Genomic DNA, 12,641 nt, shown 5'->3' with positions numbered 1-12,641 from the left:
GGACTGTGAATACTGGAGAGCAAAATGGCATAGGTTTAAAACAAGTGGTTGAGGCACTACTACACATTGAATGTAGTGTGCACTCAATTATTTGATTAAATACTCCATAAACAGTGACAGAGAGGTGCATTATTTATGTATAAGCATGACAGAAGAAAGATGTTGTACACACAGCGGAGCTACACCAGAAAACTAAAGACAGAAAAGAGCAAAGGTGATTGACATGTCTGAACCAACAAATAACACAGGCTTAGTTCTCTTTTTCCTCATTTTTAAAAGATCAAAACAAAGGCAGTAGTCTCAAATCTTTTAAACCAAAATGAAACACCTGGGTCTTTGGCAAGAAAAAGAGGAAACTGATCTAGAAAACTGGGGCAACCCAAATGAAAAGGAGTATTCCTGTTTAAGGACGGTTTCCCTCATCTACCAGTGGTAGTGTGCTTCAGCATTGGGAACCTCCTCATACCATGAAACCTAGTCATAATACATGCTATAACCCCTCCACCCAGGAGGGAAGCTCTACAGATGTTTTCAGGAGATAAGGTGGATGCACAACTATGAGCTTTAGGGTGGTGAGGTGCGCAAAGTGTACAAGTAATGATGTGATAGTTAAAACTTGCTACAGGTTACACATTCAGCTTTGTTCGGGAGTCCCTGGGTCAGGATTCAAAACAAGGGATGCTGCAGTAGTGGGTTAAACCTGCTGGAGTGTGTCTCTTAATGGGCATGTCTTTTTGGCTGGTTGTCTTGAGATGGCCACCCACAAATGTGCACTTTAATAATCTCTAACCCAGCTGTCTAAAGACAGCAGGGTTATAGTCAGTTCAGGCCTCTAGGACGCTGTGGAGCACCGAGTGAGGCCACTCCTTCCAATTACAGTGCTCCTCTCACACTATGAGAGCAGTGCCCTGATTGGTCAAGCAAGTTCCAGGCTTCAGCTTCCATTTCCTGTGGAGGTCCTGAGCAGAGGACTTTGTGTTTGCCTGATAAGTTTTTCTTTTTGCACAAGCGCCTACCCCACCTTCCCCCATAGATGTCAACTGCTAGTGCTAAAATCAGGGGAAACTTATTTAGGGGAAGTGTCTGTAATGTGGTAACAGCCTGTTGAAATATGGACACAATCACTAATATCTGAGAAAGTCCCATCTTCCAGTCCCCTTTCTTGTGATCGGTTGGTATGTATATTACCTCCTCCAGCAACATTGGATTTTCAGAGAGCTATATTATCCTATCTTTCCAACTTATATTGAATGCCTCAGTGTGCACACTAATTTCTTCTGTTTCACAGCTGTGTACAAACCAGTGACTTTTCTCATTCCTACAAAACTAAAAATCTATTCCTCTATGGACCCTGTTTCAGGGGCTTATTAGGTAGCATGGTCATGGTCACAGATAGAGTTACCACAAGCTCACGTGGCCTGCTGTAATGAGAGAATGTGACACATAGTAGCGCTTAGGTAGGAAGGTGAGTGTAACAAAAACAAATTAGAAATGTGACAGACATGGTGCAGATAGGATAGGTGAGGATGATAAGAGGGAGAAGGGGTTATTTGAAAGATAGCAGACTTTAGATGGTTCACTGTCATTCAGAAGCACAAGTGAAATGAATACCTTTAAAGACTACCGAATTCCAATCTTAAATAACATGAGACACCTTTACTGATAAAAATATGATCAAATAATCAATGTGTAAACAATTGTAGAAAGTATTGGAACTATACAATAGTAAATACACAAATAGTAGAGCTCAGTTCCAGAAAGCCCCTCCCCTTTTCAATCTCTACATTTTGAACAAATCCACTTGTATGATAATTTGCCAAAGAAGAGTGTCTTTCTAAGCAAGAATACGTTTCTATCTGTGTATCTGAAGTGGAATCCTTGGGCATTTTATAGGAATATAGCTGTGTGTTCTGGAATGTTGAAAGGCAGTGAATGTTTTCACCTCCTAGGGAACATCTAAGTTATGATGGCATAAATCATATACTACTCTGCTTTGCCTGTCTGACATGCATACAATAATTGTGTAACACATGCAGTCGTTGGTTGTGGGGAGTGGCGAGTGTTCTCATGCGCCTCTACAAGAAAAAGTGGTACTACCACACACAGTATAGAGTCAGTCAGTCAGTCAAAAGTACTTTATTCGACAGTCAAGAGTCATAAAAGCATACAATATTATAGAAATACACATTCCATCAAAATACATTATAATATAATCATCCCGCATTACAATTACAGTGTTCATGTTAAAAAACCTTTAAAAGCTATATCATATAAAGTGCAACTGTGCTAGAATAGTAAACCAAGTCTGTAGGTATTAGTTAAGAAAACATATTTGAACCAGCTAGTAACACAGGATTGCTATTGCAACGATAGTCTAGTCCTCTGTCTAATGGCCTCGACTAAAAAGCTTGCGACCCCAAAACATACCATAGGTGAGGCTAGCATTTGTAGATAGAGCAGGGCAAACTGACAATCTCTAAGTAAAGGAAGAATGTGCTGCCTGCGCAAAAAATCATAATAAGCACAGAAGAACATTAGGTGCAAGGTATCCTGTTCCAAGAAGTTATCACAAGGGCAGGGTTTTAGTGATTCTGGTTTTGAGTATCCTCTCGGAAATGCCAGCAGCCAGGGAACCATATTCAAACAACATCTTGTTGAGACAAAACGATGGTATGGTCTGTTGACCAAAGATAAATATGGTTGCAGCTGCGGACCTAAGCTCAATGTAACAGACCTTCTCACCGAGGGTTTAGCTAACTCAACCTCCTCCCTGAGGCATTTACGCCTATCCATATACTGTCGTTTAAAATCTATAATCGCAGTCTTGCCCAAAGTCCTCGGGTTCAAAAACAATTCTGGGTAACCAAGACATCTTGTCTCTCCCTTTATGTATTTCAGCCAAGGGATGTGTAGGGCTCCCTCTAGCTCAATGCAATCTGAGATTATGAGTTGGTTTAAATTTGGGGAAGGTTGAACCCAGATTCTGAGCCAACGTAACAACGGGGCAGCTGCAATCTGGTCCGAAATATACCCCACCCCCAATTCCTCATGCAGACTGTAGACGGGAGTAGCAACAGGGACCCCAAGAAGATTACGCATAAAACTATTATCCGCCACTTGTATACCCTTCACGTCCTTGTAGCCCCAAATAGCACATCCGTACATAACCATTTGAATACATTTTGTGTTATAGACCTTCAGTAGTGCAGGGAGGGGTTTGCCCACTAGTCTCTTTGCGAAGTCCAGAGTGGCCCCAGCCGCTCTAGCTAGGACATTCTTCTTAAGAGTTCGTTGCGCACACCATGTACCTTGGTCATTAAAGAGTACCCCTAAGTATGGGAACGTGGATACCTTAGTTAATTTGTCCCCATTACAGTAAAATGTGGCCTTGGCTGCCTTTCGAGAGCCTATGGACATGGCATGATAGTATACTTCAGAATTAACAAAAGTTTAGCATGTTACATGCTTGTTTAAAGGGACACAACAAAAATCTAAGTGGTGACGGCATAAATTGAATGAACATTTGGCAACATATCTGATATCTACAATGGCAAGAAACATGTGGAGGTAATGTGAATTATAAGAATATTTCATAACATAGGATAGCACAAAAAACATACATAGGAAAATGTAGCAGAGTAAACCAAAAATTTACCAAAGTAACATAATATGGCAAAATATGGCATAACAAATCATAACAGCATACCAAAATATATCCTAATAGAGGAATAACACAGCAACGCATAACATAAAGCATAGTTTAGCAATGTACAAGGGCATCACTGTTTCCTCAACCCAAAAGATGTGTGAATGAAGTGATATCCTGTAATGGACAACATTTTTTTTCACGAAGTAAAGAATACAATAATGAAAAGACGTGAAATGACATTTTTTGTAACCCCTCTCATGCATATTTTGGGTAGTAGTAATATTTTGCATGAACATAGTAAAAATATCTGAAAAATTCAGCTTTCATTTTGAGCCCCCTGTGTACAATTTCTGGGTGTTTAATTGAGTCCCACAAGGTAAGGTTTGTGAATTCACCAAAACACATTATTTATTCATCTGAGCATTTGTAACATATACTTTGGGTAACTAACAATATCTTCGGCGGATACCCGAAAAGACTGACTCAAAATGTGATCAGGTCTGATAGCATACTCTGAGAAGATGTTCTAGGAAACTCAAGTTGTTGCAGAGTCTATTTGAGTATAGGTTTATTTTACCTAGATTTTGCTATGCCAAAGACACAAAATAATTGTGTTTCACACAAGGGTGGTTACCTGTTCACTGTTAATATTGTGGTTTATGTTTCCATTTATACCTGACTGACCTATGCATTGCACTGAGCTGATGATATATGTTTTGGCAAAGAGTGCCATGTTTAAGCAATGTTTGAAAATGTGAAGGAAGGAAAGATGCATTCTCAGTAACAGGTTATCAGACACCTCTGCACCTCTCATAATAAATAATATATAATGTAATTTCAATTGTGCCTCCTCTGTCTCTTTACAGGGTTTATGCAGAGTAACACCGAATGTGGCGGCAGAAGGTTCAGTGACCTGCAGTCTTGCTGAATGGAGCTGGCAGCCCAGTAATACTTGCTTCGAGATAGATCTGTCAGACAGTTGATGTTAATATATGCACTTTTTTTACTGATGGTCAGTTACACATTTATACCAATGTTACAAAGGCTCTTAGGGGCAGATTTATGAGCCCCTTGCGCCACTTTTGCGTCACTTTTCCCATGTTAAAAGTGACGCAAAAGTGGCGCAAGGGGCTCATAAATCTGCCCCTTAGAGTCCATAACTGCATCATGAACGCCTGTTTTGTTTTTATTGTGTGCTTTGTTATTGGACCCGGGAAGACGAGGGTGATTTCCTTTGTAAGGTGTCTGCGTGTGCTTTGCTGCATGGCGACAGGCATTAGAGATTGACCTTTTTATCTTTCTGTTCAACATTAAGCAGAGTGGATCAAAGGAAACTCCACTTGTCATCACCAGCTTTCCAACCTTTCCCCACATTGCATCTTTTAATTGTTTGTGCAGGGTGAGACATAAGTAGCATGCACTTTGTTAATGTTTTATATAATGAGTAGCTAAGTTTGGTGTTCATCTGATACTACTATCACTACCATTGCCCTCACAAATGCCATAAGCTCAAAACTTTGTAAATGAGAGTATAGCTGCTTGCAGGGGTTGTCCTATGCACAGTGGCAAGAAATTAACGTTTTTTCCAGTTTACATACTGCCACAGCTTGTTTTCACACTGACTGAACTTGCTGTTATATCCACATAATTGCTATTTCTAAAGGCCCAGGCGGTCTTCATTGGACCATCAGTAAAGCCCTTGGCAAGAGGGAGTTCCTACGTCACACTCAGTGCTCGAAGTCACCCCCTTCCCCAGCTTGGATTTTACTACCTTCCCAGCCAACCTGTGAGTTATCAGCCGCATGCTAAACGCGGATGGAACAGAAAAGGCACGCCAAGCATACGGAACGCGGTCAGAAAATGGAAGCTAAATGTGGCATTACTTTGTACAGCGATACAAAATGTAGCTGAGATGCTAGTGGCCATCATTTAATTGTGGGAAAGAGACTAGTAATCAGGTGGACTCCCAAATAAGGCCAGCTACTTCATGCAGTGGTTGCAACGGCTGTACAAGCCTCTTGTTAGTGGAATCAAATACAAACTGATCCCTTGAAGGCAGAGGAACAAAGACATACACACAATACTCGCATTAGGCATTGATGTGATAAGCCCAGTGACAATACCAAGTTCTGGGTTCACTTAAAAAGCAGCATGAATTATGCAATTTCTTTGCCACAAAGCAATAGTTGTATGTGCTTGAAGAGTGCAGCTATCGCCGAATATTGCTTCTGTCTTGGCAAGCATATGTCAGTGTGGAATAGCCTAGATGTTACTCAGTTGTGAGTTCAGAACAAACAGACACAAGTTATGTTTTTTTTAAAACTTCAATATATAAAGTACAATTATATTGGCGGTTCCATTTTGACACACAAATCTAGGCAGGTTAAGGGATACAGGTTAAGGGCTCCACAGTTTAACCTCTGTAGGCTTGTTCAATTTACTCAGAAGACCTGAATATGTTCTTCCTTGGGCTCAGTGGCACTACATGTTCTCTTAGATCAGGTAGAATAAAAGTGTGAATGAACCTCGCCCAGTACTGGTCAATTACATGGTTCCTCAATCGCTGTTTTGTATCTTTCTTAATGCCACTGTCTTCAGGTGTAGTAGGAATTGATTGTTGTATTTTTACAAACTGAAAGGCACCTAAATACATCACCACATTGCAAACAGTAGCCTTTTCTTATGTATTGTATTTGTCACACAAAACACCGTTATTAAAAAGTACAGACCTAGAAGTCTGGGCTCCCTTTCTAAACAGGATTGCCACTAGTTAACATTTGCCATTTCATTGGTCTGCCATACAGGGTTAGCCAAGGTCAGAATCCTGGTCAAAGGCAAGCACACTGCACACCAAGGGGCACGCGGGTGAGACTGGTCCTAGCCTAGACAGATCATGACAGTATAAAGATTGGCATTAGATATCCATATTTAATCTAGAGAGGGATTTTACTCCATCACCGAGTTACACACTCTAAGACTACACACAAACATAATAGATTATTGAAATAAAAGTCCACTGAGGCCTTTTTTGACACTTTTAAGGCACACATACCCACACGTGTTGATTGTAAGAAATGAATTTTGGTCTGGCTGCTTTTCCTGAAGTAACATGTGTATTAGCAAAAACGTTATTCTTTTTTGTTCTGTAACACCTGATTGCACCTTCTATTGCAGCCCTGACATATTTTTGGGGATGTCACATTCTTCGACATTTTAATTGTCAGACAATGGGTTCCACGGCTAAATTCAGTACAATGTTCAGCACACAATTCACTGATTGGAGAACAATCTCCATAATCTTAAAGTTGAGTCCTGCACTGTGCTGATATCAACACAAAATATCTGCCATTGAGCAAAGTCAAAGTCGATCATGGCCTTCTGATATGTGCTCAGCAAAGATTCCACACATTCTTGCTTGCAGCCATATATGCAAGAGTGTCACTGTGTCCACACCTTGGCAAGGAGATATATGCCTTGTCTCCTCCACACAATAAGTTGCTACCATAAGCCTGAATCACATTTTGCAAAGAAATGCTTTTAAAAAATATTTTATCACCATGAAATATTATAAAAGATCTATTTCTTTAAAATAAAAAAAGATTGAAGAAATACAAGCACAGATTCTTAGATCGTGAGCTGAAATATTGTAGGGTTTAATTTTTGTATCAAAACTGTAAAATGTTAAAGACTAAAAAGATATAACATAGTACTCAATAAATTCCAGGTAGAACTGAAAATAGCAATAATTTTAAATCTTTAATTTATATGCATTCGCTTTATGGTAATCATTTAATTTCTCTTTTATGAGCTGAGAAATAGTAATTTTTTTATTGTACATAGAGTGTCATAAAATATTAGCATAGATGACTCTGTATATATGTATATAGAACCATATTATTGAAAAGTATGTTATGATATTAAATTATCGATATAATAAAATGTTTTCAATATTTACAATTCAAGCATGTCTTTTTTACGTGGCTTACTTTGATATAAATTGTTTAGGCAATAAACAACAGGAATTTTATTTATGAATGCTTCCAAATTTCGCAATGCCATCAAATGGTTACATTTAGTCATGGCAGATGTGTATGATGCAATAAAATAAAAAGTCACATATGCCATATGAAATGTTTCACATAACCGACGGCCTTCCATTTACTTTCTTTGTAACACGCAACCCCCCAAAAAAGTCCAGACAGATTTTCTGATAAAATCCAAATTCTATCCAAGCACCTTTTGTATGACTCATTTTAGTGCACTTCGACATTCTACTAGACACTATTGGTAAATGTGCAATATTGTACAGAAAATAAGTTGGTTTAAGGCCCAACAAGGAACTTGATGCTGGGGAAGATGGGGTGAAATTGTTATGTTGTTCATTTTTGCAGCATTGCAAATAGTCCAGTGTTTCAGTGAACATTTATGTCCAATTTAAAATCAGGCTTCCTGTATATCAGGGTTCCTGTATTTCTTTATGAACTGCCCAGAATTTCAATCTGAGATTTCAGTCTCCTGAAAAGAAATTATTAACCCCTTCGCTGCCAGGCCTTTTCCCCCTCCTGTGCCACGCCCTTTTTTGGCTATTTGGGGTAGTGCGCGCTGAGGCCCCTGTAACTCTTTGACCACATAAGGTATCCACGCCAAATTTGCGTCCTTTTCTTTCAACATCATGGGGCTTCTGAAGGTACTCAGGGTTTGTGGATTCCCCTGGAGGGTTCACAGAAATGAGCCAAAATACAGCAAAATTTAGTTTTTTGGGGGGAAAATGGGAAAAACGGGCTGCAAATGAAAGCTTCTGGGTTTTTCCCTGCAAGTGTTATCAAAAAGGGTTTGTGGGGCTGAAATCACCATTTTCCCAGCTTTTAGGGGATACCAGACTTTTGTCAGAAACCCAACATTTTTTACACAGTTTTGGCATTTTTCTGGGACATAGCCTATTTTTGCTATTTTTTGTGCTTTCGACCTCCTTCCAGTTAATGGTAGAAATGGGTACAAAAGCAATAATGGATCTTGGAAAGCTATACATTTTAGTGAAGTAGACAAAATTCTGAATTCAGCAAGGGGTCATTTATGTAGATCCATCACGTTTTTTTTATAGAAACTAACAGTTAAATATAGGATAAATTGAAAATTTGTTGAATAAAAAAGCCTTTTGTGTCAACGTTTTCACCTGTAACTTCTTCTAATTATGACAGCTCTTTGAAAGCAATATACCGTTACATCCACTGGACATTACTGGTTGTGGGGATATATAGGACTTGTAGGTTCACCAAGAACCCGACGAACCCAGAGCCAAAAACTGAGCAGCAACTTGCAATGGTTTTTTATTATGCACCGGGTATATAGTAATTATTCTGTAAAAATGTGTACATGGAAACATCGGTATGAAAGACACATATGTATTTTTGAAATGGGAACAAAATATAGAGTTTAGAAACAGTAGATATTTGCACATTTCCGAAATTGGGAATACTCATACTAGCATGAGAATTATCAGTCATTTTTTAGAATGACTTCTTTTTTACACAATGTCTTTCATTTGGAAGGCAGAAATGCATCGAAAGTCAATAGGTAATAACAGTTCCTTTACAAATCTGAATTACCCTAAGTCTCCCGATAAAAACCGTACCTCACTTGTAGGGGTAGGCATGGTGCCCACGACAGGAAATGGCTCAAAACCCAATGTGAACACACCACATTTTCACAATGCAAAATTACCCTTTTTTAGCAAAGTGCCTAGCTGTAGTTTTTTAACCCTAGCTCTGCCGGCACATAGGGAAACCTAACAAACCTATACATTTTTGAAAACTTGACACGCAGGGGAATCCAGGATGGGGTGATTTGACTGCCTCCCACCAGGTTTTGTTACCCAGAATCCCTTGCAAACCTAAGAAACTTACCAAAAAAACACTTTTTCCCCACATTTATCTGGTGGAAAGTTCTGGAATCTGCGTGGATCCACAAATTTCCACCCACCCCGCGTTCCCCAAAGTCTTCCGTGAAAAATGGTACCTCACTTGTGTGGGTCAGCCTAGTGCCCGCGACAGGAAACGGCGCAAAACATAACATGGACACACCTCAATTTCGTAGCGAAAAATGACCCTTTTTTGGCAAAGTGCCTAGCTGTAGCTTTTGAACCATAGCTCTGCCGGCACCTAGGGAAACCTAGCAAATCTATACATTTTTGAAACCTACACAACCAGGGGAATCCAGGATGGGGTGACTTGACTGCCTCCCACCAGGTTTTGTTACCCAGAATCCCTTGCAAACCTAAAAAATTGCCAAAAAAACACTTTTTCCCCACATTTATCTGGTGGAAAGTTCTGGAATCTGCGTGGATCCACAAATTTCCACCCACCCCGCGTTCCCCAAAGTCTTCCGTGAAAAATGGTACCTCACTTGTGTGAGTCAGCCTAGTGCCCGCGACAGGAAACGGCGCAAAACATAACATGGACACACCTCAATTTCGTAGCGAAAAATGACCCTTTTTTGGCAAAGTGCCTAGCTGTAGCTTTTGAACCATAGCTCTGCCGGCACCTAGGGAAACTTAGCAAACCTATACATTTTTGAAAACTACACAACCAGGGGAATCCAGGATGGGGTGACTTGACTGCCTCCCACCAGGTTCTGTTACCCAGAATCCCTTGCAAACCTAAAAAATTGCCAAAAAAAACACATCTTCCCCACATTTCTTTGATGGAAAGTTCTGGAATCTGCATGAATCCACAAATTTCCACCCACCCCGCGTTCCCCAAAGTCTTCCGAGAAAAATGGCACCTCACTTGTGTGGGTCGGCCTAGTGCCCGCGACAGGAAACGGCACAAAACGTAACGTGGACACACCTCAATTTCACAGCGAAAAATGACCCTTTTTTGGCAAAGTGCCTAGCTGTAGTTTTTGAACCATAGCTCTGCCGGCACCTAGGGAAACCTAGCAAACCTATACATTTTTGAAAACTAGACACCCAGGGGAATCCAGGATGGGGTGACTTGACTGCCTCCCACCAGGTTCTGTTACCCAGAATCCCTTGCAAACCTCAAAAATTGCCAGAAAAACACATTTTCCCCACATTTCTGTGGTGGAAAGTTCTGGAATCTGCGTGGATCCACAAATTTCCACCCACCCCGTGTTCCCCAAAGTCTTCCGAGAAAAATGGTACCTCACTTGTGTGGGTTTGGCCTAGTGCACGCGACAGGTAACGGTGCAAAACGCATCGTGGACACACCTCAATTTCGCAGTGAAAAATGAACTTTTTTTGGCAAAGTGCCTAGCTGTAGTTTTTGAACCCTAGCTCTGCCGGCACCTAGGGAAACCTACTAAACCCACACATTTCCGAAAACTAGACACCCTGGGAATTCCAGGGAGGTATGGCTTGCGTTGATCCCCCAATGTTTCCTTACCCAGAATGCCCTGCAAACCTCAAATTTAGCTGAAAAAATCACCTTTTTCACACATTTTTGTGTGGGAAAGTTGTGGCATCACCGGGCTGACACAAATTTCCTACCACCCATCGTTCCCCCAGGTCTCCTGATAAAAACGGTGCCTCACTCATGTGGGTGGACCAAGTACCCGCGACAGGCAAGGGCCCAAAACGTAGTGAGGCGACATGAAAATTGCCTATCTCAAAATGACCTGGTTTTGCAAGGGGGGTCACTTGGGTTTTTGGCCCGGTGCTCGGCGGCCACCTAGGGAAACCTACCAATCCCACACGTTTCTGAAAACTAGACACCTGGGGGAGTCCAGGGAGGTATGGCTTGCGTGGATCCCCCAATGTTTCCTTACCCAGAATGCCCTGCAAACCTTAAATTTAGCAGAAAAAATCACATTTTTCACACATTTTTGTGTGGGAAAGTTGTGGCATCACTGGGCTGACACAAATTTCCTACCACCCAGCGTTCCCCCGGGTCTCCCGATAAAAATGGTGCCTCATCGTGTGGGAGGCCCAAGTACCCGCGACAGGCAAGGGCCCAAAACATAGTGAGGCGACATGAAAATTGCCTGTCTCAAAAAGACCTGGTTTTGCAAGGGGGGTCACTTGGGTTTTTGGCCCGGTGCTCGGCGGCCACCTAGGGAAACCTACTAAACCCACGCATTTCTGAAAGCTAGACACCCGGGGGATTCCAGGGAGGTATGGCTTGCGTGGATCCCCCAACGTTTCCTTACCCAGAATGCCCTGCAAACCTCAAATTTAGCTGAAAAAATCACCTTCTCACACATTTTTGTGTGGGAAAGTTGTGGCATCACCGGGCTGACACAAATTTCCTACCACCCAGCGTTCCCCCGGGTCTTCCGATAAAAACGGTTCCTCACTCGTGTGGGAGGCCCAAGTACCCGCGACAGGCAAGGGCCCAAAACGTAGTGAGGCGACATGAAAATTGCCTATCTCAAAACGACCTGGTTTTGCAAGGGGGGTCACTTGGGTTTTTGGCCCGGTGCTCGGCGGCCACCTAGGGAAACCTACCCAACCTACACATTTCTGAAAACTAGAGACCCAGGGGATTCCAGGGAGGTATGGCTTGCATGGATCCCCCAAAGTTTCCTTACCCAGAATGCCCTGCAAACCTCAAATTTAGCTGAAGAAATCACCTTTTCACACATTTTTGTGTGGGAAAGTTGTGGCATCACCGGGCTGACACAAATTCCCCACCACCCAGCATTCCCCCGGGTCTCCCGATAAAAACAGTGCCTCACTCCTGTGGGAGGCCTAAGTACCCGCAACAGGCAAGGGCCCACAACGTAGTGAGGCGACATGAAAATTGCCTGTCTCAAAACGACCTGGTTTTGCAAGGGGGGTCACTTGGGTTTTTGGCCCGGTGCTCGGCGGCCACCTAAGGAAACCTACCACACCCACACATTTCTGAAAACTAGACATCCGGGGGATTCCAGGGAGGTATGGCTTGTGTGGATCCCCCAACGTTTCCTTACCCAGAATGCACTGCAAACCTCAAATTTAGCTGAAAAAATCACCTTTTTGACACATTTTTGTGTG

At 41.8% G+C, this 12,641-nt stretch overlaps 1 protein-coding gene across 1 annotated transcript in view; it reads left to right on the top strand.

Moving 5' to 3' along the window:
- CXCL14 (C-X-C motif chemokine ligand 14) overlaps nucleotides 1-7,606 on the top strand; it is a 30,623-nt gene extending 23,017 nt beyond the window's left edge. Inside the window, exon 4 of the mRNA XM_085618000.1 lies at nucleotides 4,516-7,606. Within this exon, the coding sequence (XP_085474126.1) occupies nucleotides 4,516-4,531 (16 nt within the window). The 3' untranslated portion in view covers nucleotides 4,532-7,606. The remainder of the gene's footprint in view (nucleotides 1-4,515) is intronic.
- Nucleotides 7,607-12,641: the final 5,035 nt, after the last annotated feature.

Source organism: Triturus cristatus, chromosome 7, assembly GCF_964204655.1.
Source record: "Triturus cristatus chromosome 7, aTriCri1.1, whole genome shotgun sequence".
Taxonomy (NCBI): Eukaryota; Metazoa; Chordata; class Amphibia; order Caudata; family Salamandridae; genus Triturus; species Triturus cristatus.
The sequence above is the reverse complement of the archived record's forward strand: the minus strand, read 5'-3'. Positions and strand labels throughout refer to the sequence as shown.